This window comes from Pholis gunnellus, assembly GCF_910591455.1.
Source record: "Pholis gunnellus genome assembly, chromosome: 12".
Classification (NCBI taxonomy): Eukaryota; Metazoa; Chordata; class Actinopteri; order Perciformes; family Pholidae; genus Pholis; species Pholis gunnellus.
The window spans coordinates 12,456,673-12,484,663 of NC_136539.1; the positions used below are offsets into that span (position 1 = coordinate 12,456,673).

Genomic DNA, 27,991 nt, shown 5'->3' on the forward strand with positions numbered 1-27,991 from the left:
AGTTGGGTTTTACAGTTTTATTAGAACAAGCACTATGTAGCAGCAGTGTACAGTGTTCATGGAAAGATATGTACTTTGTTAAAATTGCACTTTAGAAGGTACCCATCAGGAAATAGATTAGAAAGAGCTGACACGGTGCTTTGGGAGACATGTCAGTCCAAAGCAAAAACAAAAAGTCCAATTGAACAAAAACAAAAAAACCTTTTTTTTTATTTTTTTGGTAAGGCATCTGCAATATTCATTGGCAGGCTAAGTAGTCTAGACATGCAGGTGCAACAGTGGATGAAGAAAGCATGAAGAGGTTCTCATGAGTATTTTTTTCATTTCAGTCACACTATGATACCAAAACCTACGCAAAGCATTGCTGTTACCTCTTCACACACCTGCCGTGATTCAGTCTCGTTAAAAAAAAACAAAATCACTGACGTAAGAGGGGAAAAGGAATCGGCTTTTTAAGTCGCGACCCATCTTCTAAATGTGCCGTATTTACAGTGATAACCAAAATGTTTTGGTTACGTGTTGGTGTAGCAGAGCAGTGCAGACTGTCTGCAAGCATTTTACAGTCAAATCCTGTCAAAGACGTCTCCCTTTAAGACCGTAGACGAGACACTTTGTCTGCAGAGAAACCCTCAACGCGTACAATGTGTCCTCTGTAGGGCGCTGGAGACTGTCTAATGTCCGGAGTTTATTAATGGAATACCTTCTTTGCATGGGGATTCTCATCAGTAGTGTGTTTGTGAGGCATTAATAAATGCATTAAGGCACAGCAAGTGAAACTGACACTGACAAGTTCTAGCATTGAGTTTGTGATCGGGGATGAAATTAAAAGGGATGTGGATGCAAAGCAGTTCTACCTTTTTGGTTTGTAATCTACAGTACCATATGAACAGTGCACACTAGATGGATTTGCTCCACATAGTTTTCATTCTACATATTTATAGTCCCTCTTTTTTTTTTGTTCCTGTACGAGGGGAATCCACTCAGAGATGCTCGTGGACAATGTGTGACTACGTGTTTGTGTGATTTCAATGATATTTTCTAACTCTGTAAAGCAAAAAGGGGGACAATATTAAAACATTTAAGCTAATCTGCTTCGCAATAAATACACAAAACTGTAAATAGGTAACGGGTGCTGTGCAGAAGCCCAGAATGCAGCAGTACAGTCTCTGGGGAAATCACACACACTTTGATCCTTGAAGTGTAAAATTGGTACCGTATGAACGTTTCAGGAAATATTTATGTATAAACTGATACGGCATTTTCATGACGCGACCTGTAGGTGGCTCTGGTGTTTGTATTTTGGAGCAACTGTTTACGTTTGACTGAATGAGTTTCGGGAGTGCTGACATGATTAATAATTAATCAAAAGAAAATGTATTCCTTATTTAAGATTGATTCATTAAGTAGGTTATCAATCAAGAAAAATACCAAGCAGCTGTTGGTAATAGTTGTTTTCTTTTCTTTGTTTTGTTTCATCTCATTTTACATTTTTGGTTGTGAGTCAGAACAAGAATGTACATTTCAGACAACGCTTTGGTAAACTGTGATGGGGATTTATTATTGTGTAGCTGTGTGTAGATGAGTGTTCTCCTCATGTTTCACTGTCGATGTATAAAGCCCAAAATCACAAGTGTCTCTGAGAGCTTTACAGTCTGTACAGCCTACTACATCATCTTCTCTCAGACCTTTCACTTGAAGTGTTTTATGTTTGAGAGTCCATTATATATGGCGTGCCTACTGTATATGGAGGGAGTTATGTGTGTGTTCATGTAACCATGTGACTCACAGGATGTGGTTTCATGTTTAAAATTAGACAGTGGAGTAAAAGGGACCGCTCTATTTACACAGAATCTCCACTGTGAGCTGAAACACATCTGTGTTGACCATTTCAAAGAGAAAACATTCGGTAAATGTTGCAGCTGTCTCGTGCATCACATGTCCAAAACACTGGAATAGGATTTCCATCTGTGGTCGCCATACTGACTCCGCGGCAGCCGAGATTAATATTAATTTAGTTGTTTCCCGAGAGAGAGTACTGCTATCACACAAATATCAACAGTATTAAAAAGGCAAAAATAAGTAAAATCTGCCAATTCACATAATGCTTTTTCACTAAATTCTGAGTCCAAGATATTTTATAAAAACACCTTTTTTTCTACAATGATTGATGATATAGTAAATGCGGCTAAATGCCAGTGAAAGCTGCTCTCTAAACATGCAAATAGGTATCGTAGGTAATCAAAAGGTCTACTTCATAGCCTAGTCTAACCCAAACCCTCGTCGAATCAAATGGCTTCAACGGAAAAAGCGTTAAATCATGTGACTTGTATGGGTGTCTTTTTAAGGCAAGGACATACTCGGAAGTCGAAGGAGCTGAGGAAAGATCTACATAGGAGTGGTACGAGCTTCCACAAGCACAATGAAGGTGATCCTACGGGATGTTTCCATGGATGGACGACCATGTGGCAGTGCCACAGAACCTCGACAGGCTCGCCGGGCCTCGGGCCATCCCTCAGCTCTGTAGCCGGCTCTGCATCCCTGCACACGGATGTTTCATCGTAACGTGTTTTCTCTTAACACCTTATTGTGCATCGGCGACGGCCGTCTTTGTCTGCGATGAAAATATGAAGGACATGGCAATCCGTGTGCTACCACAGGTTCATTGTAGATTCCATATTGATGAAGCCGGGGTTTTTGCGAAGCTCCCAGTACGTGTTGTTGGAGACCCACCTCTCCTTGTGATTGGCATAAACCACTTTTCTGCAAGAAAAAGATGGAGAAGTGACAGTTGCAACTGAAAGTGATGAGGAGAATATTTCATTTATTAAGATATACATACATATATATATATATATATATATATATATACATACATGTTTCTGTCTGAGAGTTTTATGCATCTGGTTACTGTGCTTACTTGAAGAAGCGTGGCTCCAGTTTGATGTTGTTCTCCTCGTTCCACTTTCTCCGGACTCTCTGCAGGTCCTCAATGCGCTGCTTTTCTGAGGACGCCATCTCCAAGCTCCCCTCCTCCAGATGCCTGCGTGACCCAAACACAACTTTTCAGTGAACAGAAATCAGACGGTCCTACAAAGAACAGAGACAACATGTTGCATTTACACAAAAACAAAAACAATATTGCGAGATTAACTCCTCAGATTAATGTTGTTTTTGTGAAATCAGTGACATTTTATTTCGCATCCGGTGGCCGCGGCGTACTGGCAGCGGAGGATGTGATGCTGTACCTTTGATCGGGCCGGAATCGGGCGTCTGTTCGGGGCAGAACATCTTTCAACTCGGGGCAAAGTTCATTCAATTCAATGGCAAACCTGGTGAAGCCGTAGTACAGCTCGTAATCTGTCGGCATGGAGCCTGACAAGGAGAGGAAAGAACGTAAACAAACATCTTAAAAATCAACTATAATATGTGTTAACTTTCCTACCCCATCCACTGAAATGTGTCAAGGAACAAAATATATTGTTAAGTGACCTTAAGTGACCAGTAACACCAGTCAGAGGGGGAAGTCCGGTGAACCAGTGCCTACCTGGCCTCCAGATGCATTTGGCAGAGGGTGGGACACCGCAGTAAAGGCCCTCGTGCCATTTTCCAAAAAGCCTGTGGATCACTTTCCCCTCTTGATCCATCACAAATCCTTGAACCTCATTCACATTAGAACTCCAGTAGTTTCCCTGAAAGACAAACGTCCCGTTGAAAGCCGCCCTGTACCACAATGCAGAGCATTTCCAACCACGTCTTCACACTGACTGCTGAAGCGGTTTCACCTTGACGAAGGTAAGTTTGCAGAGGCAAGCGCTGCTCTTTGTGTTTCTGATGGTGATCTCCCCGTAGTGTTCGATCCACCGCTGTCCACTGAGGATGTTGTGCACACAGGTGGTGACTTTGTTCCATTCGTATTGATCTCCAAACCTATGAATATACAATAACAGCCTTGATTGTAGAGATGAAATGTGTGGATTTGGTTTTAAACATTCCTCAAAGCTGCTGCGTCGAAGATACCTGGGAATCATGAGATTCACGCTCCCGATTGGTAAGATCTCCATCGATTTCCCCCAGAACTTGTTTTTCCATCTCACATCTGAAAAGCAAATCGGTGCAAAACATAAGGAATAAAATACAATGTATAGACCGCTCAAATCTTTGCATTTCTTTTCAAAATGTAAGAAATAAAAAGTTGTTTTAATCAGTACAAATTCAGCTGGAAATGAAAAAGGCTTAATGAGACTGGAGCTCATCTCTAAAGCCACTCCTCACTAACCTACCTTGCCAGAAGGTGAAGTTCTTGGACTCACAGTGGCAGGCAGAGACGGGAGGATGGTGGCTCACCTGGGACACAAGATCAAACTAGAATTACCGCCTCGCTGTTGTACGCCTCCGCCAAGCAGTCACGTGGCAGTTTACATCCATGTCTGGCCAAAACTCATCACTTCATCACTAGTGTGAAATTGTCAAAATGTTAATTCTTGAGTTATACCCAAAAATGTGTTTAGTGAGGACCACCAAATTCTAATCAGTTCATTGTAAAAATGGTATCCATAGTATAGTATGTCTTAAAAAATGTCGAGCATACCTGTTCGGAGAAGAAACAGAAGCCCTTGTCTTCCCGAATACATTCATAACTCTCTCCGAGCAGCGGGTTGAATGGCTTACTTCCTGCTCTGTAGTAAGTGGATGAGTAGCCCGAGACGGCGAAAGCAGCGACGACAACCTGTCAAGAGAGTCGAAACAACACGGCCAACATCAACAGGAGGGGATTAATCGCTCCCTATTAAAAGGCTTTGTCACAAATAAGCCAAACATTAGCATGCAGTGGCCACGATCAAAAGGACAGAAGACAGATAAAAATAGGAGGATCCAAGGTCGACAGCTGCAGCGGAGCATATCACCACCTCACAGACGTGAGACTTTGTGTTGGTTGTGACCGACGCCTCGTATATAAACAAATACGGCAGGAATTTAAAACCAAAGCAAACAGCGATGACCCGACGAACATTGGATTTCTTTACCATGCGTTCAAAAGGATCCTCGGTCTCGGCAGCTTTGTCCAGCAGCTCGCTGTACTCCAGCTCTTCACACATGCGCTGCAAGGTGTTGAGCGGCTCGTTGAGCTCCACAGGCATGGACACTTTGGACAAGTCCTTGCCGATGTTGTTCCTCAAGATGTTCCAGAGGTTAATGTTGCTGGTGTCGGGACACGGCGCCGACAGGCAGCTTCGCCGGCCGTTACGGAAGGCACTGCCAGCAAAGTCTCCGTTGGCCACTGGGATGAAGAAGAAGAAGATGAAGAAGAGTATCTCAGTGACAACTGGTACAACATTAACCTCTGCTCTGAATCATGCTCTTTATGATATAATCATAGTTATAATATTCATTTATAAAGCACAAGGTGCTTCACACACGGCAGCATGTTTAAGTCAACAGATACAATAAGAGAGAGACTAAACGATTAATCAATTAATTGATAAAATAATCATCGGATGAAAAGATTATTAATTGCTGATTTAGACAACAGACTGGACCAGAATAAAGTAGGTAAACCAATAGAAGTAATACCAGATAAAAGAAACAAAGATATAATCCAAGTAAAATGAGATTGAGCTCTGCAATACATCTATGTTTTAAAAAGAGATTTAAAAGTCAGCCTCATTCCCACGAGTAGACGTTCATAAGCTTTGGACTCTGCCCTCTGATTAGGAGCCTGGTGCACTACAGTGTCTGGAAAAGCCTTGTACAGGCTGGTATGGGAAGGGAACAGGCCACAAAGAGCCTTAAAAGTGATGAATAAGACCTAAAACATCCAAAAACATACTGTGTGTGAGTGTAGGCTAAAACATGCGTGATGTGGTCACGCCTCTTTATTTCTGGATGTGGCGTTTCTTGATTGGATTTGCTGTCAACTAACAGTGTGTAGAACATTTGACATGTTTGTTCCATTTCTATACATCTAAGTCACTCTAATATTACCAATATAGATACTGTATACTGCTGTGTGCTATGTGACAAGGATGATGAGATCCCGTCCCTTGTCACAAAGATAGATTTCATAAAGTCTAAGAGAAGCCCTTTGGCACAAAGCAACCCTGCAAAGTCAACTGCCTCCGCCACATTGATGAACGATCCTGCCAGATGTGTCTGTCTGTGTGTGTGTGTGTGTGTGGATGTTGGAAAGGAAAACACGGTTGATCCAGCCAATGGGATCCCCCCCCCCCCTCCTCCTCCTCCATTAATGTCTAACAGGGAATGGACGGAGGACTCGGTGTTCATGGTGGTGCAGGATTGGACCTACTTTGTCTGGAGACGTTATCAGTCACACTGGCGTTGTCCTCTGAAATGTTATCGCTCACATCGCTGACGTATGACTCATCGTCTGAGCCCTGCGAGGGGGGAACAGGTACAGAGCGGAGTGAGTCAGCGCAGTAGAGTACAACACAGACTCTGATCACACCGTGAGTAGCGGTTTGCCAGCGGCTCACAAACTGCAGCAGTCGTCCGGCTATCTGTCCCGCTGCAGTAATCACAAGACGAGGCGCTGCGGCATTTTCATACTTTATGTGCAGCAAACACAATGAGGCCATAGAGGAGCATATTGTAGCGAGTTGTTGTAACAGCCCCTGTTACAGTCGCCTGCTGCTGGTGACGGTTTGACCGTCACAGGTCTGAATGGGACGCTGTTGGAGCTGGATGATCGGGGGAGTTGATGGATTTTCCTTGGGGAGTAATCCTTCAACACGGCTCAATGCATGCCTGGGGAGCTACAACGCTTAATGGGTCTTCGGAGACCACATATGCTTGGAACAGGTTGTTCGCAGGAGTTTAAAAGGCAGAAGTGATGGTACAAACTGCCTTTTTTGAACAAAGCTAGAAGATACAAATAATGAGGAACGGACAGGCGCTTTATGACTCAACTGAGGGATGAGGACTTGGGGCAGATTGAAAAGAAGTCCTTCTGTGTGCCTGGCTATAATCTGAGTTTCCGTTATATGCTATGTCTGCTTTTCATGCTGCCTTCAGTAAATGCTGACTAACTCCAGCTCCGCACACAGCCTTCACGGTGATGTTTTATCTGGCTTCCCAGCAGCAGGGCTAATTCAACCCCCTTCCTTCCTCTACAAACCGCCCCGTATGGTCCAAACTGTCGTACTTTCTTAAAACACACACAACTGTCTCAACTCCCTCATACCTCATTCTCCGACGAGCTGGCTGACAGAAGCACTTCCTGGGCATCAAAGAACTCAGAGACGGACTCCGACATGGAGAGCCGGCTCTCATTAGAGGCCTGCTGAGTCAGAGGGATCCCCATCTGTTCTCCAGCCTGCAGGAAAAAGCACACAAGCAAACACACGAGATGTAAACTGTGCCTCGCTATGATGACAGGTTTAAGAACACAAACAGAGCCGAACACAAACAACCATCAGAAGACGACACAGGGTTCATTTCGCAGCATGTGTATCCCTGCCAGAGGGCGAGCTCCCGTCCGTTTCTAATTAGTCTTTTTTTCTTTTCTTCCATTAAACTTAACGTCAGGCTCTGCATAGAATAATGATCCTTAAAGCTTACCTGCCAGGGTGTACTGGAAAAACCATCAATCTATAAGCACAGGGATCAATAATGCGACTGATGAATGCATGATGCAAACACTCCAACTACCCGGTCCGCCTTGGGAGCCTCATTGTTTTAACAACGTAAGAGTCAGAAATGTGCTCCGTCAGCGACAGATTGACCACAGAGACCTACCTCATCAGGCGTGGAGATGATGTTCACACTGACAACTTGTTCATTCAGGACAGATTCAGAGTGGATGCGGTTGAGTCGGGTTCGAAGTTCTGCATTTTGGGACAGGGCCTGAATAATAATAAGAGTAAATAATAAACGTGTGGTTTATTTTCCGCTTGCTTTGCTGTTTTTCTGATACTGGGTGGAGGGAAGATCCAGTGTCTGATGCACTGGATGTGGGTACTTTGAAAGGATTGGTTCGGATCTTCTTCAAGGATATCTCAATTCTGTCACATGATAAGTGACTGACATTCCTCCTCTCCATACTGGAAGTGAAGCGATCGCAGGTTTCACCTTTTAGAGGATGTCTCTTCACGGACAGTTTTAACAGGAGGAATGCTGACAGTGGAAAAATAACTCTCTAAACATGCATATGGACATGTGAATATTGTATCAAGATAGACTTAAGACATATCTGACGCTATTCCTATTGCTATAAATAAGAGACACCAAAACAATGAGCTGAAACATGCTACAAAGCTGAGTAGAGCTGCAGAATGAGCCGATCATTCTCTGTGGGTTCATCGATACAAACCAAGCAAGTAGTTATAGGATTTTAAATATACACAAACAGCCACTTTTAGTAAATGTGTGTAATAGAACATCAAAAAGACTCAATTAACAGTCGTCATCAGCAGCTGTAGCTGTTAACGACCATAAATCCTAATCATCAACTTCCCACAGAGCTTTGCCACAGAAACCTCCCCTCCGGCCGACAACAACAATGTCACACGACCATCCAATTAGGAACAAAGCGGAGATAAAGCAGAAGAAACGTTTCACTGAAATAATGTCGACTGTTGGCAGAGGAACAGTCCAATTAAATCACCGGGGTAGAGAGACGGCCCTGAGGAGCCGAGTTAATGAACTGCACGGCACATTTCTCTCTCTCAATTAATACGGGAAAAGATGATTGAACTTTCCCCCCCGTTCACTTGCTTGTGCTCTCATCTCCACACGTGATCTTTTTCTATTGTGATTACAGCGACGGCTTGGAATAAACTCTTTTATCTGACGTCCCGCCGTCGTGAGAGCATCTTATAACATGACAACTACAGAATGGGTTCGTCTTAAAAGACACACGGCTCAGATTATTGCAGTTATCTCCCCGGTAATGTCCCGATCACTCCGGGCGATTACACGCTAACACAGCATCACACCAGGCTTTACCAATGAGAAGAAGCCAAATATGTGTGACAAACGGTTCACATTAACTCACCCTAACTAATAGAAGGAGAGAGGCATCATGGGTAATGGTTGAAGACGGCCCATTACCTGTGACAGAGACTTCCTGAGAGAGTTGATCTGGGCTGATTGGTCCGACTGCTCCTGTTCAGACAGAATCTGTTTGATCTTTTCTTTCTCGATGGCGACTGTGTTGAAGGCCGACTTCAGCAGGGAGTGGACTGCACGGAGACAGGACCGGACTGAATCAGTATCACATACGATCAGCTGTTCTACGTCGCTTCGTCACAATCCTCAAAATTAAAAAATGTATCTTCAACATACATGCTACTTGTCTCCTGTATTGTCTTTTAGTTTTCTAGGCTCTTTTTTATTAAATAATATGTAAAGAGTCTTTGAGTAGCTTGTAAAAGTGCATTTAATAAATAAAACATATTTTTATTACTATGATTATTATAATAAACCCACTATTGAGTTAGTCTTGGTTCACCAAAATTAAAAAGAAAATCACAGTTTATTAAGACTTCAGCTTTGGCTATTGTTTCTACACGTTAGGATAAAATGAATTATATAAAATTAAGTTAATTGCTGGTATCTGGGAGAATGGCGACATCGCTTTAACAAGTCATGAGCAGACAGGTTGTCCGATCAATCCCTTTATATTAGGAGTTAAAACTGATAATAAACGTATCCGTAATTTAGCTGATAATCACTTACTGCACAGAAAAACTTTGTTTCCACACAACTATATATTTGTCAGGTACAGTGCACAGCTTCTTCCATGTGCCAGACTTAGCTTTAAGCTAATTGTGTGATTGTTTCTTTCCTCTCTGACTTATTTTTATTGTTCCAAGATCTCAGAAATTAACTTCATAAGTACAATGACATCATAAGCAACAGAAACAACTGGGAAAACTACTGCATGAAAATGTGATGTAGGTTGTAAGAAAGCAGAATAACAGTTGGACACTTCTCGCATTACAACCCTGCAGCCGTGCATGCAGCCTGCCCACCTTTCTGGGCAATTGTGCAGAATTCCTCCTGAAGCTTAATGTAGTCACTGGCACACTCGACGCTGTCTGTCAGCCGGGAGACGGGGGGTTGAAAGTCCACCAGCTCGGCACACAGGTTGGGGTTGGATGAGTGGAGACGGACGGGGGACATGCTGGCAGACAGAGGGACCTGGAGAGAGATGACGAGCACAGAGGACCACCGTCAGTCAGCTGAGGGGCACAATGTGTCCGACAGAACAAGAACCGTGGTCCAATAAGGAAGTTAACTCAGAAATGAAAACAAAACCTGCTGTCTTTGACTTACTACATCTAGAAGTCTCTCAGGACTAACACTATAGAGGAGCTATTAGATCACGTGATAGCAAATCTATTCATGACTTCATGTCTTGACATTGGGTGGTTAAAAAGTAAAAGCAACAGTGTGTGAAAGCACATTTATTCTTTTTCAGAAAAGTACAGATGAATATATTAAGCAAAATAAGGAAGAATTAGCAGAGATGGAAGAAATCCCCACTCAGGCCATAAAAGATCACATCAATCAGTGCCGGTTGCAGTGCAGACCGATTAAAGAACAAAAAAACAACAGAGCAGTGGGAGTATATTTCACTTTAGTGTTATTAACACTCTAACTGGACATGCGGGCTCATGCAGGAACCAAACCTGTGACTGTGATCAGTTACGTCAGTGTCTCTCTGGCCATTACCAAACCTTTTATATTTAAAAGGTTACTGTACTGTACTTAATGTGCAAAACATATTGCCCCAAATCACTACCTACTGACTATAAAGTGGATTATATAGTGAGTTCACCATTTTGTAGAGTTGTCTGTATATATAGTGAGAATGATTATACCGTATATAGTGGACTCAAAGTATCCCACAATGCCTCATGAAAAGTAGTGTGCAACCGATTACTAACCGAGCACGATACACCATCACGATGAAGCAAAAATGGCAAATGAACGAGAGGAGAGAGAGCAAATCCATAATCCATAATCCAAATCCATCCGGAAGATAATATACTCAATGTGAGCAGAGCAGCGCATCACAATGCAAACCGCCACAAAATACTTTGTATTTATTTATTTATTTGTACGCTTATTGCCCCCTTAGTGTACCGCTTTACTCCTTCCGTTCTGACCTTTCACAATAAAAGCTCGAGACTTTTACGCTGAATTACGCTTATAATTATCAGGAGAACTTAAATTCACCCAGAGCACTTCGATGAGAAGAAACTCACAATATATATATATTTATTACAAAAAAATATGTCGTTATTTTGAACAAAATGACCCGAGTAGCATCTGAAAGTATTTTTTCATTTTGTTGACGAGCTCACTCGATAGTCGCCTACATATAACTGACTGGACAGTGAAGAGGAAGAACCATTGCGTTTATTAAAACAAAAATCCAACAAAGAAATCAAGTTATATACAATACTACAATACATGTTGTATTCACTATATATATATATATATATATATATATATATATAGTATGTGTATCTGTGTATATATCTGTGCTGTGTGTGTGTGACTTAGGTACCTGAAGCTGGAATTTTGGATCTTTGCCGACACTTTTTGTTCTCCATCTTCTGTTCAAGCGCTTTTCTTTCTTTGACAATTCTACACAATTGGTCTTTGTGACACACATGGATCAAAATATGCAAAAAAATGTGGTTAATAGAACAAACACATCACAAATAAAGCAAAATAATTGCAGTGAAAATGGCAAAACCAGACCACGTTCACAAAAATGAGTCGCAAACAAAATGTTGAGGTAAGTGGAAGGTGAGGTGTTAAAAAAACAACAATGCATTTCAGCCGAAAACTATAATACAAAATAATTCAAAAGATACGGATCAGTTGGAGAAGCAGCCAGGTGTTCTGTCTGCAAAGATTAATCCTGTCTGTCTAGACAGGTAGTCAAGGTGACTTCCCTGGAAAAAAGGCCACTACGCGCGCGTGTGTGCGTGTGTGTGTGTGTGTGCTTCTGTCTAACTTTATTTACCTGCATTTCTGTGAAGTTGGGCGCTGACTGTGTCCTTTGTAGAATCTCTAAACTCTGCAATAGCCGGCTCAGGTCAGTCAGATTGGACTGACATCGTGCAAGCTCTGAAAATATAATTCACACACACACACACACACACACACACACACACACACACACACACACACACACACACACACACACACACACACACACACACACACACACACACACACACTCAGTGTTATGTATTATGAAATAGGGATCAATCCTTCTCTCAGGGTTTTAAAAAGACTTACAGTAACTTCTTTATGAAATCAGATTTGTTCCCAGTGTGAGGAAGAAAATTGCACTCACCCTCTGCGCACTTGTCCATCTCCTCGGATTCCTGCAGCCAAGCGACCACCTTGCTCTGGCCGTTACTGTAGGAGGCGGGCAGGCTGCTGTTGCTACTCGGGGCCACCGGCTGCCACGGCAAACTGCTCGGCTTGGCCTGCTAAAGGGGTGACGGGGGAACAGACACACGGGTGAGAATGTTTCGTCTGTGACTTCGTGTCAGAGTTTACTGTACTGTGCTCTAAACTTGTTACTGGTTCAACGGGTTTTGAACATACTTCAGTTCAAGGGGTTCTGACATGCTGATGGAAGGAATATTCTGGATTCGGGAGTGTGAAAACATCTGGTGTGAAAGATGCCAGAAACTCGAAATTCCTCAAATAGATGTCTTTGAATTCCTTGTTTCAAGCAGCAAGAGAGCAGTTCACTTTTCTGACCAACAAATCCATAAGCGGCCAAACAGCTGACTACCAGGTGTGTAGTGCTGTTTGTTTAAGTACCGGAGCCAAACGTTAAGTTGTGGAGAGGGAGGAGACGTCCGCTTACCAGGGCTCACCATAGTCTCAATTTCAACTTTCCTTTTTTAGCAAAAGTAGTGTCTCATGTTTTAAAAACACATTGCAGTGCAAACGCTGTTGTGTTTCGGTAACTACCTGTCACCAAACAACGTCTCCCTGTACTTGTTGGGGGACAGCTTTAGATAAAAACAGTGTGCGCTATAGCTTGCAGTCCTAAAGAACATTCATATTACCACTAATCGTTGGTAACCAACCAACATATGATGGTCCTCCCTCCAAAGCTCTTTCATGCAGCAGTTCATTCTGACTCCAGGATTAGAGACTCGTGCTTAAGCTGTTCTTCTGGGAGAGCTCATCAGGCTGCAGCCAGCTGCTCTGAATCCAGATCCTGCTGATCACCTCTAATGGCCTGCATGAGAGCCACACTCCCAGGAGAACCCGCATCCTCACGTAAACACACAGTCCAGAAACGTCAACAACGACCGGGGGACCGCTACACTGAGTGTGGACAAACAACAGTACACTGTACACAAAAAGGCAACAGTGCTCACTATAACGTTATCAGGCGGGGGATCCCGACAGAGACAGCCTCAGTCTTGTCTGAACTTTAAGATTTTCTGTCGTTACTGTGAACGTTGTGAACTATCCCAGTTCCCACTGAAAACAGAACTAGGCGATCTCTCCTTCCCCATGAAGTACCCTTCTTGAATAAGTAATTGAATAAGAGAGAGAGAGAGAGAGAGAGAGAGAGAGAGAGAGAGAGAGAGAGAGAGAGAGAGAGAGAGAGAGAGCGAGAGAGAGACAGAGAGACACAGAGAGAGACAGACAGACAGAGACAGAGAGACAGAGAGAGGGAGAGAGAGAGACAGAGCTTTTAAGCTTGATACAGAGTAGCAGAAGGAAAACATTCAGGCTGATGACATTTCTAACACTATGTCTTAGTTTTCAGCTGATCTATAATTCTGATGATTAATAATTTAAAATATCTTCAAGCACAGTCTGGTTCAAGCTTCGAAAATGTGAGGATTGCTGCTTTCCTCAGTTAAATATTGTAAATTGCATATCTTTGGACTGTTCTTCTGATGTCTTCTTGGGCTCTGGGAACCTGCGATAGACATTTTTCCTTTTTTTTTTCTCTTACGTTTTATAAACCAGAGGATTTATTGATTAAAAGAGAAAATAGTCGAACGATTACTTGGTGGGAGGGCTCACCTTGGCTTCACGTACCACACTCGGGGCAGGTTGGGGGGACTCCTTGGCAGCCGGCGGGGGAAACGTCCGCATGGTGGCCTCCCGGGGAGATCGCACAATCTCGTTCTGTCGGTAAAGCCGGTGATGACGCAACTTGGACACCCAGGCGTCAAAGATGTCTTGAGATTTGACCTAAAGGGGAAGACAGCTTTCAACTCTGTCCTCCGCTGACCTCCTGTCCTGTTTATCGCTGCTGAAATGACAATATTGACTCGTCCCATCAGCGTTACCTTCAGGTGATAGATATGCTCCTCAGTGTCCAGGTCGATGCGACGGGCTCTCTTCTTGATGGACATGACTGAGAGGCCAACGTCGATGCTACCGTGAAGTTTGCCTTTTTGGATCTAAGGTAAGTGATCAACACATGAGTCTACTAAAAGCACAAGTTTACTCGAGGTTCACAGTTCGTCAAATCATTCGTGCACAAGTCTGTTTAATCTGTAATTACATTTACAACAAATTTCTTTCACACGAAAAGTCTGAAGACGCCAAAGAAACCTCGTTGATCACTCGTATTCACTTTGAAGGAGCTGTATTTAACATTCAACAATCACTTTTTATGCGAAACGTGAGGACAAGTGATCCACCGTGTGCGTGATTCTTTGGCCTCTTCACAGTCGCGTGTTACTTTTCCACTTTGTCCGAATTTTTTTTTTTAGCTTCCCTGCAAAGTGCCATGGCGAGCTGACACACATTGAACATTACGACCCGTGTTGCAGATGTTTCTGCTGACTCATTGTCAAGCCCAGCTGATGTCAGGCCGGGCCGCCCAGTGTCTGCCCGTGGGTTATAGTCAGGGTTACTTACATCAATGGGGGACTTGGAGTACTTCAGGATACCATTGTCCAGGACAAAAAACCGCTGCAGAGAATATAAGCACAGAAATAATGTGTTGGTCGGAATAACAGGAAGGGCAGACGTTGAATGCATATATCACATTGGACCTGGTTGTATTGTGGATTCAGGTCGTCTGCCATTTATTCTCTCATAATTAGCTGTTTTCTGTGGTGTTGTGAGTTAAAACATGAGGGCATCGGGGACTAGTCTCCACTTTAAATCCAGTGTTTTGAGAAAACAACAGCTAAGCTGATGCTGAAGGCGGTGACTTCAAAGGAAATACTGTGTGCGGAAGAGGCTCAGAGAGGGTAACGCAAGGTGAATGGAAAGAGGAACTTATTGTATTTCTTTACTAGACAGCAAACTGTTTAACATTCAAGGAGCGGCTCATTTTAAAAGTGTCCCCCCCCCCCTCCTCCCCCCCTAACAAAAGCGTTCGTGTCTCGCTTTGTCTGTAGATCTTACCTTGTGCCAGCCTTTCAGGGGCCATTTCCGCTTCTTCAACATAAAACCCTCGTGTTTATCAGGCCTCTGCACGTTGCTCTGGCCGATTTTCAGCCCCTCAATGATTTCCCAGCTGTCTGCCTCCTAGACAGGAATAAAAAAAAAAGAAAGCGGTGTCAGAACTAATCCACTCACTCCTCTAGAAGAAGAAGACAACAGGAGATACAAGTCCTCTCATAAAAAGAAGAGATGCTGAAGTCATGCACAAATTATGAAAATACACTTAACGCTTCTTTATTCTCCCCCCCCCCCCCCCCCCCCCCACTGTACTACACATTTAAAGAAATACGGCCCCATTCAAATTCCTCCTGCTTTGTCAGCATTTCCACTCCATTAGCTTTCTCCTGACTGTGCTCTTCCAGTAGGTCTGTAAATCAAAGGGACATCTCTGGAGTAGAGGGACAGCAAAGTCAGGCAGCGACCGGTAACACATCACACACCGTCCATTGAGCGTCTTTCAGGTGGTAGTTTGTGCTGAAGTCCGAACATTTGTAACCAACACGCTTCATTTTCCTGTACGCGTCGATCTATCTCTATGGATTCTTGGTGAGCCAAATATGTGTTTCCTCTGGTATTCATTTACTATTACATTTTTTATGTTCTTGGATCACAAAAAATATGATATGTTATTAATTAATGTTTTTTAGGATCCTGGTAAACAAACAAAAACGTTTTCTGTGAGTAAAAAGGGCACTACTTGTAATTTTTGGAGTGTGTTTTCAATGTGTGTTGTTTAAGAAACAAAATAAATGGTGACCATCATTTGTTAATTGCTTTGGTTTATTAATTAAGATAAACCCTAATTCTCTCTTGGTGTAATATGTTAACTAGTTCGTTTTGAATCAGTGGGAGAGTAACAACTGTAGGTTAAAGGTGCTTCTTGACGTTTGTCACAGGTAAACATTGAGGAACCGAGATATTAATGGAGCATCGACAGGTAACAGTAACCAACTTTGACTCACAACGCAGCTAATCGTCTTGACTGTCGTAAAAAACATTAACATTGTGTGTTTTTGAACCGTTACAGACCAGATTAAGTACGCTATTAATAACCTTTACAGCAAAACCCACAACTCAACATGCAAAAGCATCTTCGTGAAACCCAAATAACCGCCTGTGGCTCTTCACTGCAGCCTTGGAGGCAGCTCGTCGGGTGTGTGTTACGACACCCGACCTCGGCTCGCCGGACATTTAACAAAAGGAGACAACAGCTTGTTTGATCTAATGGCCGGGCGAACAGATCTGTTTGTTGATGAGGTCATGTTTCTGCTCTGACGAGAGCCCCTCCCCTTCTGTGGCTCTGTGCGAACGAGGAAGTGCAGCAGCTCAACTTCATCAGCGAAGCGAGCATCACCATTCAAAGCAATCATGTCGTAAAAGATAACCGTCCACTTGTTATGCTCGAAGCAATTACGTCATTATCAGTTTAACAGCTCGACGGTATAATGTGAAATGATTGATACGTCGACGCTTCTGTATTCAGACCGTAACAGCCTTAAAGTCTTTGAGAAACCCTTCAGACCAACTTCCGGTGTGTTATCTGGGGGCATTACAAACAGACTTTCAACTGGATCTAAATTGATTAAATCAACACTGCACTAAATAAAGAATGGCTTTGCGCTGCAAATATTGCAATTGAATGCACTTTCCTGGGAATCGTTTGAAGATCCGAACCATAAACGGTTGGAAATCAACAAATTCCTCACGAGGAATAGTCCACTCAACCTCTGGCTCCACGTAAACGGTAAACAGTGTTTGCCGACTATCGGCTTATATGGAAATTTGCTTTTGTTATTTGACCCGAAATACAGAACTGAATCAAGCCGAAGCGATTTCCTGCACTCCTGCTTTGCATTCATTCATCTTACTGCAGAATCATTTAAAGCTGAATGAGCCGGCCTCCCTCTAGGTGAGTTCACCCCTTTTGATAAAGGGTCTCGTGGCCGACTCAGTCAGAAGCTCTGTGAGCTTCTTCCTTTGATACTGGAGAACTTTGAACTGATTCAGCTTTTAGCCGTCGTTTCTCTCTCGTCATATCAGTTAAACAACACGGCTACAGTAGATGCCAGAACACTCGAGATGCTTTTCATAATCCCAATCGTCAACTAAATCAATCCTGTGTAAGTAGACCTTTTAATGCGGCAATGACTTACAGTGAAGGTCCGCCAGAGCAGGAGAAAGGACAAACAGGCTTTGGAGAAATCAGCACTTTAAATATCCGTACGACAGCCCACTTCTGATGACGAGTTTCTCTCGCACATCTGCTTCTGACACAGTGACTGTAGGACGAACTTTTCTTAAGCGCCGCATAAACACGATCAAATTTGAATCAGAAGATTTTCCAATCGTTTCAGCTCACTTCAGTTTATGTCCTACTTCACCGTTAGCGTAGTCAAGTGCAATAAAACACAATGATGTAACAACAAGAGTGATTTCATCTTTCATCTTTTCTAAATCGTTCTGAATCTAAAGGCCCAACATAACCATCGATTACCCAAAATAAAGGAAATAAAGGCCAGGTTCTGTTAGTGAGGAATCGCAGGATAACGGCTTCATGTTCTTATGTTAACGTCGTCTCGTTGCCTCGTTATCTTGAGGTAATAGAATAAAGGAAATAAGACCATTCATGGCTTCTGTAGCTGGCAGAGAGTCGGCGGTCTACAGTTTAGATTTAAATGAGTCTGAAATCTGAGCAGCTCTAGTTTCAGCAACATCTACCCACGACACGTAAAGTATACAACCTTTCAAAGAGCCCTTGATGACTTTTCAATGGCTCATTAAACTATTTTTATATTCTCGGTACGTACAGTGTACGTGCTCTAGTTTCTCTCGCCATGATTGTTTTTATGTATGTGTCCTTTTGTTACTACTGGTTATGTTTTCTTTTTCTCCGCTCTACACAGACTCTACATCGCAAAACAGAACTTCTGAATGAGATTACCGGCTTAAATAACAGTTCAGACTTTTGTCTGTGTGTATGTTTTAAAGCTATATTACAACTATCACTATGTACCTGTGTGTTCTCTACAAAATACCAAATACTAAATAATTCAAATTGCAGATCAAAGTATGTGGTCTCTCGTTGTACTTGTGTAAGAATATACGGTACTCCTTGATCAAATAACTGTAAAATGTTCCCACCTCGTCCTCCACAATGACCACTCGACAACGATATTTCAGCAGCTAATAAGCGCAGAGGAATAGCTGTGAGGCTGGATTTCACTGCGGTGTCTGAGTGGCCCAATGGGTGAGACGCTATCACCCTGAGAGACTCTCGTTCTCCGTTTAGACGCCACAGATCCAGTTACACGCCTACAGTCCACACGTGTGATCTGCTGACTCGTAGGAGAGACACTGAGGCTCATTCAATTCAAGTGAAGGGGGAACTCTGGATGAGTTATTTCATGAAACATGAAAGGTCATTAGCTTTTTGCCCTGGGGTTAAATTTGTTTATATTATTGAAACAAACATATTCAAAACTGACAAGAAAAGAGGTACAAAAACAGGCCATTTAAAGACCAGCAATACTATATATAAATGAGTAATCTGTACTTTTATGTATTTTCTTTAAAACACAACCTAATTATTCTAAGAAAATGATGAGAAGGGGTCTGACGGTGCGTTATTTTCAGTGTGACTCTTTATTCACGGCATAATTTCTATATCAGACAATAAGCCTCACTCTCGTCATATTAAGCTATGTATAAAGGGGGTGTGCCGGTGTGTTTCTGCTCTCTATCCTCTCCTTTGCTTATGAATTGGTCTGCTGTGTGCCGAGGAAAAGTGTATCATCAGACAGGTTAAACCAGCCCATCACGATAACCTGCTACAGAATAAATAAAGAAAGACATCCGTACAGGACAGGTGAGATACTGATTCATGCTGCTTCAAGTGCTCCATCATTCTTTCATCTACACTAACATCGGTTTTTTTGTGGTCATTAACATAAAAACAGCCGATATCTGACCACAGAGCAACTGATAATCATTGATTTTACCACTCTCAAAAATGAAGAGGGACCTTTCTTAAATATTAGCCGCAAACACAGCGTGTGACTCCATCTGTTCCTCCGACTGTCTCCAAGCCGACAACATATTATCGAACCAGGAAATGACGAGCAGCAAGGGGAAAAAATGGACAGTTGCAGCGACATCCTGATTCTTGATCCACAAACTGTATATGTGTGTGTGTGTGTGTGTGCTTACTGCAGGTGGTGCCTCTAATTGCTCTCATGAGGGCCTCCAGAATGAACAGTAGTCATCAGCAGAGGGGAAAGTGACATGTATTGATTGTAAAATGGGGCCTGGCTCTCATTTAAGGCTTCCCCTCAACAAAATGCCCCGCTCTCATTTTCCCCCTCAAAACGGAGGTCCAGCCAAGCAAGCTCAGGTCTTTTCCCAGCGTCTACTCTGCTTGCTCAGGATGTCTCTGGGGAAGATGAATTTTACTGCATCGTCTCTTTAGCACCGGTCCCACTGTACACTATACAGAACACACTAAGCAGACAGCGATGCAGGGAAACACAAGAGAATGTGCAGCTATAACTTAGCATCGTGTCAATTAAGCTCAGAGACAACTAAATATGCTGGAGACGTCCTTATATTCACTTAATAATAAAATGATTTATAAAAGTCCATTCTGGTCCATGAGGATAGTTCAGTCTGACCACAAGGTCCATTCACTAGCTGTCACACGGTTCGCTCACTTGTCGTGAAAATCATGTTATATGATTGAAAGCTCCAGAACAGCTACTAAATGGACCCTTTTTCCAGTCTCCAATACCAGAATGAATGTGTACTGAGACATATGCCTTTCTTTCCTTGTAGATGGTTGTGAGCTAAAAACCCTGGGGCAGCTGAATCGAAGAGGATTTTGAAGTGTCACTGTTTTTGACCAGTGTACCTGCCTCTGTAGATAGATCGAGTGTCTGGGTCGCCCACAGGCACGTCGCTGCATCACTCATAACGCAAAACAGCTGCAACAATCGAGAACTCATTTTAAATTCCCGATATGCCGCCGATTCTTTCAATACGCCGCTGACTATCTTGAGGTCTTGATCAAGGTGGTGTGCAAAAATTCAAGGGAATCTACTTGACAAAGAGTTTATTTCCATCTTGGCGGCTGCCTCTTCGGGTAGTACCCGACTTCATTAAACACATTAAAAGAGACGAATGAGAGGAGAGGTGCTGAGGTAACCTTGCTCTCAGATTTAGCTGGCATTTACATAACGGGGCCGCCGGGGAAATGAAATAACTGAGACCTTTCCCCCGTGAAGGCCTTGTTATCAAAAGCAAGTATTGATGTGAAAGGAAGGAACAATGAACAGACGGGTTAAACCGTCGACTGTGTGCTTCAAACAGGACCGACCGCCCTTTGTCCTCAGAAAGCCGTCTCCCGGACGAAGATCGGCTCCCAGAGCACGCCACATGTTCAGCAGAGCACCGAGCCTCATGAAGTATTCATCGTCGTGTGCCGACGGAAAAGCTGTGATGTCAGAGATTCCGGTTTCGGTGTCCGGTTTCTGCGCGGCCACGGTGGCACAGCAGCTCGGTGAGGTGAAGAGGGCTGGGGGCTGGGGGCTGGCTTCACTTTAAGCACTTGTCTTGTAGACTGTGAAGCAAGAGTGTGTCTCTCATTGTTCACCACGCCTCTGCAAGGTCTTTACTTACAAACCAGGGAGTTATGGCCGTTTTTCAGAGGGAAGAAACTATTAATCATTAGTCAGTAACACGGCTGAATTCATCTGCAGAGGGAAAATAGACAACAACAGAGAAACAATTGACCGGAGTACCATTGCTGTGGCTACTGTGGCCTTGACTGAGACTGTGTTGTGATGGAAATGAAGCTGAACTTTGAAAGTTATTTTTTGCATCTTCTCTGCCATTTGTTGTCCATTTTCTTCCTGCTTTGAGTCCACAGTATAATGTGCATGAGGTGATGCTGAACTTTCTGTTTCTGTCAGTTGCTTTGAGGAATGCCTGCATCTTGTTTGGAAGGGTCAATGTGGGCGTCCACGTTGTGACTGGTGAATTGATCAGTTTGAGGTCATGCAGTACGTTTTAACCGCGCAGATTAAAAGTTGTTGCAAGATTAATATAAAGTGTCTGTTCAGCTTTAGTGGGCAAAGTAATTCGAGGACAACCCTACGAGGAAAACATTAACTGCACACTTTAAATATCTGCCGAGGAAATTCTGGGGCAGCATTTACTGAAAATGACTAGGTCATCACATAATGGTTTTAACTGTTTTTGCCTCACACACTAAAACTGCTGCATTCATAGTTCACGCTTTACTATTTCCTGGGAGTTCCCTTCTATTTGCATAAACTCTCACGAGTCTCTCAAGAGGATGGCACTGCATGCAACTGCAGCAACCAAACAATAATATTCCCTCCTCCCTATGTTACCACGGCTCATTCATTCAAAGTGCTTCTATTTCCTAGAAAACTCAACGCAGACTCCAATTACCTGCCGACTGTCGCGCTGGGAGGAGGAAGAGGAGGAGACGCTCTTGTGAACCGGCGTGGCGCTCTTGTTTACTAGCGGATAGCTCCTCTCCTCGGAGCTCATGGTGCGGCCGTGAGGGCCTCGCTGGTAGTGCTGGTGGTGAGACATGGTGGGCACCCGTCGGCTCTGTGGACCTCCCTCAACACTGAGCCCCGCAGACCACGAGCATCCTCTGAAGAAAGCGTCTCGCACTCACTGCTTGCTGTTCATCTGAAAAACAAAGAAAAGGTCAGGGAGTTACATCCCATTCCTCATTCTCTCCCCCCCCACACCGTCGTCCATCAAAACGACTCCTCGTCGTAGAAGAAGAAATGAGCTTTCACAACTATCCTCCATCAATTTAAATATGTCAACCCAACGCACAGACGCGCAGTCGAGACGCTGCGAGGTATTCTTTGAAGCGTGGGTTTTTAAAAAACAGATAAAACCTGAGATGTTGCATCTTTATTGATCGACATATCGAGCAATGGGACGATCTTTTCAGCTCTAACCTACATTGACTTGAGTCTCTAACTATGTACTCACCGCTAACTTCAGTTAAACATCAAACAGTACATCTTCATAGAGCTGCAACGATTACTAGATTAGATAATTGATTAGTATCTTAAAGCTGGGCAGTATATTTTTGGTGTCATTGGGCATAAACACCATAATAACATTTTTAACATATCGTTAGCCTTCTGCACGAGCTGACCGCCATGAGGTCTCAGTTAGTAGAAGGCTGAAGTATTTTCTCTCCATCTCTGAAATGCTGAGAAGAACGTAGGTCAGAGAGGGGAGAGTTGCAAGAGGAGGGCTGTAATTTACAAATCTGCCTTCACTAGAAAACTGCCTTCCCGGGGTATCACTTGGGTCACAATATGCTGAAAGATTATTATGGAATTGTTGCCCAATGACACCAAAAATAACTGCCTACCTCAGCTTTAAGTCTTTTTTTCTTTTTGAAAACAAAAATACCAAAGATTTGTCGTTCCGGCTTCTCAAACGGGAGAATTGGCATCTCATCTTTGTTTTAAGATAGTAAATTGGATATTTTAAAATGTTTTGACTGTTGACTATATTAAGTGTGAATATATTAGTTTTAAAATGTGTGGTTAACCTTGTGTTAAGCTAGAGACAGCACAGGGGGGAGCGCTTGTTTTCGTCATTAGTCATGGCACCGTGGCGCTCCATGATGAGACCCTCAGTACTGCCTGCAGTGGTGCTGTGTAATTGTCTGAGCTCTCTGGAGGTCTCAGCACTGACAGAACATACATCGATGGCAAGATAGTGGAAAACAAACAGATTAACAAACCCTGCTCAATTTAATTTAAGTGTTATTGGACCTTTACAAGGACAAATAGCACAATATTTATCAAATGTTAATAATGTGACATTTGGGGATAACATTCAGAGGATCTGTGAAAACGGATATAAGTAATACGAATATAATGAACACAAAGTAAGATTCATTGTGTTTATTTTCTCAATGAACAGCAGCTCCACAGTAAATCATGTACGGAGCACAGCATTGGTGTGTGACTACTCTATAATACAACACTAAGGTTAGATCTGAAGCAATTTGTTCATTTATCAAACAGTTGGATCGACAGAAAATGTATCAATGTACTATTTTAATAATTGATTAAACAACATTGTTCGGCAATTATGCGAGACATTCGGGTTTTAGCTTCTCAATTGTGACTGTTTTTGAGAAAGTAAACGAAAGTGAATATATTTGGGTTTTGGACTTTTTGTCTGAAAATATAATTAAATTAAATGACATTACTTTAGGTTTTAGGACATTTTATATTGATTATCATAAAGAAAATAATTGTTGATTGTAGCCCTGGCTAAGACATCGTGACACAAATCTAAAAGACTAAATTGTCCACATCTACGGTAATGTTTTGACATATATTACACAATTAATTACATTATTATAACATTATTATGTTTACTAGATGAAGCCAAAGACATACTGTGAAGGGTTTATGAAGACTACTGTGTGGCAGCGATACAGATGTTTGTGTTCACGCTGTGGTTTTACGTGCACTGTGTGTCTGTTAGGCTCTCCCCTGCCTTTGGGGAAACTCCCCGAGTCCACCAAGCAGCTCTGCACACTTCAGCAGTGTGCACTCTCGCATGCAAGCGTGCAGTATACTCACACACTGTAATCTATTATTCAGATCCCTTAGCAACGTTGTCATTATCCCTGCCCTGTCTTAAGCCAACTAGGATCTAAGCTACTGTGAGACGACGCTGTACGTCCGTTCAGACAAAAGTATTCCACTTAGCCTGTTTAATAGATCCACTCTCCTTGACCTAATATGGAAGCAGAAGGAACATGAATCTGCTGTAAGTAACTGTCCACACACAGTACATGTTGTTACACTGTTCATGTATTAAAACACAGTCAAAACAAAGGTTCTTTTGTAGTGTAAACCAGTAGTGCCAGCAGGTTAACCGGTCACAGTAAACAGTTGCTGCACAAGGAAATACAAACGCAGGGATCTTACTTTGAGGACCCCAATGTGTCTGTTTGGCTCCTGCTTAGAAGGACTCAAGTGTTCCTCCGTACAACACCGGGATAGATGTTGGGGAACGTCTTGATGTCATGAGCTTAATCTTCTAAATCCAGTCACCATGATTATGGTCCTTTAAGCAGCACTGCAGGCCCTGCCATGTGGACACTACAGCGACACCTCCTAAGCACCTGATCAAGACCTCAGGAACAGAGTCACACCGAACACTACTGAGCCTCGCGCTGCATTGAATGATCCTGTAATCCTTGTTTTGATGAACAACTCAATGACCGATCGTTCCTGTTGGGAGTGTTAGCTTTACGCTAAAGCCGTACAGAATATACTGGAGATCTAAGCACTCACGTTCCTGTACAGACAATAGACTGTTGAAAACAAAAGAATATACGATGATTCAATTCATTCAATTATTATTTGGTAATATCATGTGGAGTCACGCACGTAACACATATTTTCTATTGATGTACTTTATGCTCACGTTGGAGTATAATGTCCCCACACTCTCTCTACAACCACTCAGTTAATGCACAACAGACTTTAAATGACGTTTTATTAATTAGATTGTTTGAGATATTGTTTTAAGAAAGCAATTCTCTACTAAAAAAACCTATTATTATGTAAACAGGGTTCAATTTGGGCTAAACCTTTGCAGTTCCTGTGAGCAGCTCAGCAAGCGGGCATATCGTACTATATATATATATATATATATATATATACAGTATATATAGAAGAGGGCATATCCTCATAGTTGTGTGGCTCCATGTGCATGAAATGTCTTCATAAGCAGGGAAACACTTTCACTTCCCTTTCCCATTTCTCTTGTTCACCCAAAAAGCCCTCTCAGCACTGAACACACTGTTTCTCATTTCATGCACCAGAAAAGCAAGATGATTTGTGGAAAGGGCTTTCCCAAATCACAGACCAATGAAGCGATTAGCATGTATAAATTTAAAGATGTAGGGCTCCATGTTTATACAAGGTTCACTCATCTAGACCTCTTTACGAGAACAAGTTGGGTAAACAACTCTGATGATTGAGTGAGAACCGGAGACACGGCTCATTGAGTAAATCATTCGTTAAGGCTTTAATATTCAACCCTGTATCGGTGTTGAGGTGTTTGGTCAAAAGTGTCACAATATTTGATTTTCTCCATATCTCCCAGCTCTACAAGTCGCCCTGTTTCAGAGCATCAACTGAGCAAATTAAAAGGTTTGTAGCATTTTTGTACGACCACAAAATGACAACAGATGGTTCATAATATTTGGTCGTTTTGAGCACAAAATCATCCAGGGACCTACAGGATGTTTAGGGCTTTTTTTATAGCTGAATATGTGGTGTGACCGTAGGCGGGTGGTTGAAAGAAGTCAAATTTCTCCCACCGGGATCAGTAGAGTATCACGAATGAAGCAGAGACTGTAATCTGCCCTGATGTGGGTCAAGCAAGGGAGAGCAGCAACACAGAGATTTAGAGCGCCGCAGTGATCCCACTATCTGTGCGAAGTCTGAGAGGAATGAGGAAAACAAACGTGAGATGTAGACACACTATTCGTCAAGCAGCAGTGCAAGAACACAAAACTAAACAAACCAATTAAAACAAGAAAACAAACAGTGATCAGTCACTCCTATGTTGCACTTTAAGCGTAAAGTTAATGGCATCACGAACATGTAACACGATGAGGCGTGATGGCGACTGTGAAAAGACATTCTTGTTTGCGTCGCCACCCAAAAAACGCCAAATTATGGACCAGCACGGACCCAGGTTTACTGGTCTCCCCTCTCTGTTGCATAATTAAAGTAGAAGCAGACCCGTGTCCTGAGATTGCGTTACGTTATCTTTGAGGACGACTACTGTCTGAATTTAAGACCGCTGATGCATATTGATCAGCGACGGCAGCGTTTCGGGCCGTTGACCTGGGCGCAGATCTGGTGCGACATCTGGAAGCAGTGAGCGGCACACATCTCTTTAAAGTAAGCCTGTCTTTTTTTATAACAAACACTAACTGGACGGAGCCAGTTTATCCTGCGCTGCACGCATTACATCATCTAGGTAGAGCCGGGGTTTCACACTGCAATACTTTTTAAGCACTGACTGACTTGTGCCCATATTGGGAAATGTTAGGAACTGAAAGTTGGCTCTGAATTCTTGTTCAGATCCTGTCAGTTGGTGTAAACCACGATCTGGTATCTTATTTTAGACAAAGTCAGTCTACAGTTTTTGTGTCAGGAGATGCATTTTTTATGTTTGTCGCGTGTTGAAAGGGCGTTTGTATAGGTATAACATAAAGTAACTTAAAAACATGTTCACACTGGTACCTCTATATTTTGACTGATGCTAAGCATCAAGAAGCTATCAGTAAGCAAACCAAAGGAGCAGATATACACGATTCATAGGCCTTGGCTCAAAGCCACATATTAAATGTGTCAACTACTTAAGTAAGAAGGAGCAATTATCCGATTTACTCCTGACTGTCAATATTAATGACATGTGGCAAATCTGCCCAATATTTGGAGCCTCGCTGTGAGGTACAGGCACATAGAGCTCTGCAATGATGTGTATTTAAATGGGACACCTTCAGCAGGAGGGGTGTTTCTTCAAGAATGATATCAGAAAATCAATCATTGCTGCTGATCACTGTGACAGCATGCCCACTGGCACACAACCACCAACCCATCCAGCTCTCCTGTCCCCTCTGCTGCTCTTTGGTTGATGCGATTCGGGTCTATTTTGAACAACTGCAAAGTCACTGGCTGACCTTCAGTTGAAGAGGGCGATAATGTGGAGCCATGCTGTCAGTGACAGAAGTTGGCTAACTTTCAGTTAGTTAGCACCTCAACCCCGACGACGTGATGAGGGGGAATATAGAGGATTATGGGATGGAGGTGCATCGATAACACTCAAGATATACGGTGGTACAGTTGTCCAAATGGGACGTTTTAGGGGAAACCACGAAGCCCGGTTGGAGAGGTGAACATGTCGGTGACGCATTACGTCTACCTCGTCGAAGTCGTCCACGACAGCATCCATGTTTTTAGGGGTCCTACGTCGTCATGGTCGACATTATGCTCGTTTCGCTACGGGTCATCTCATCCCCGTGTCAGACGAGCAGCAGCTAACAGCTAGCTAAGCGCCGTTAGTAATGTCTGACTGGTCCTTGGTGATGCAAATACAAAAAAAAAAAGGAGATGCTGAGGTCTCGAACCACAACACGCGCTGATGTTCGCTTATATTCGACAGAGCGTTGTTACGACACGGCGCTTTCTTCGATATACACTGGCATTGAGATTGCCTTGAAAGAGAGATACAAAAGGAGCGTATTGCCTTACCACAGATGCGGTGTAACGACCATGTCTTTACAGTTCTTGGCGCAGGACACAAACGGTGGGGGTCTCCCTTCACTGGGCAGAGATTCCCAGCCTCTCAGAGACAAACGGCTTCCGTAAGGATCCACATCGACATGCATATATTTCTTGTTATTAAGTACGTGTGCTGCACGGGGGGGACTAGAACATAACGGAAAGTGCTGTGTTTGCCCGTTTCC

General features: G+C 43.0%; 1 protein-coding gene across 1 annotated transcript; it reads right to left on the reverse strand.

Annotated features, from left to right (window-relative positions):
• Positions 1-10: 10 nt before the first annotated feature.
• Positions 11-27,978, reverse strand: osbpl6 (oxysterol binding protein-like 6). The gene is made up of 23 exons (XM_079170474.1): positions 27,777-27,978; positions 21,892-22,140; positions 15,385-15,507; positions 14,890-14,943; positions 14,313-14,426; positions 14,044-14,214; positions 12,335-12,473; positions 11,999-12,102; positions 11,534-11,626; positions 9,990-10,158; positions 9,067-9,197; positions 7,753-7,860; positions 7,199-7,330; positions 6,305-6,392; positions 5,025-5,278; positions 4,589-4,726; positions 4,281-4,344; positions 4,018-4,096; positions 3,783-3,927; positions 3,545-3,689; positions 3,246-3,372; positions 2,918-3,040; positions 11-2,760 (listed from the first exon to the last, which is right to left on the reverse strand). Exons 2-23 carry the CDS (start codon positions 22,036-22,038, stop codon positions 2,649-2,651), a joined length of 2,760 nt encoding a protein of 919 aa, XP_079026600.1. The 5' UTR covers positions 22,039-22,140; positions 27,777-27,978; the 3' UTR covers positions 11-2,648.
• Between the last annotated feature and the right edge of the window lie 13 nt (positions 27,979-27,991).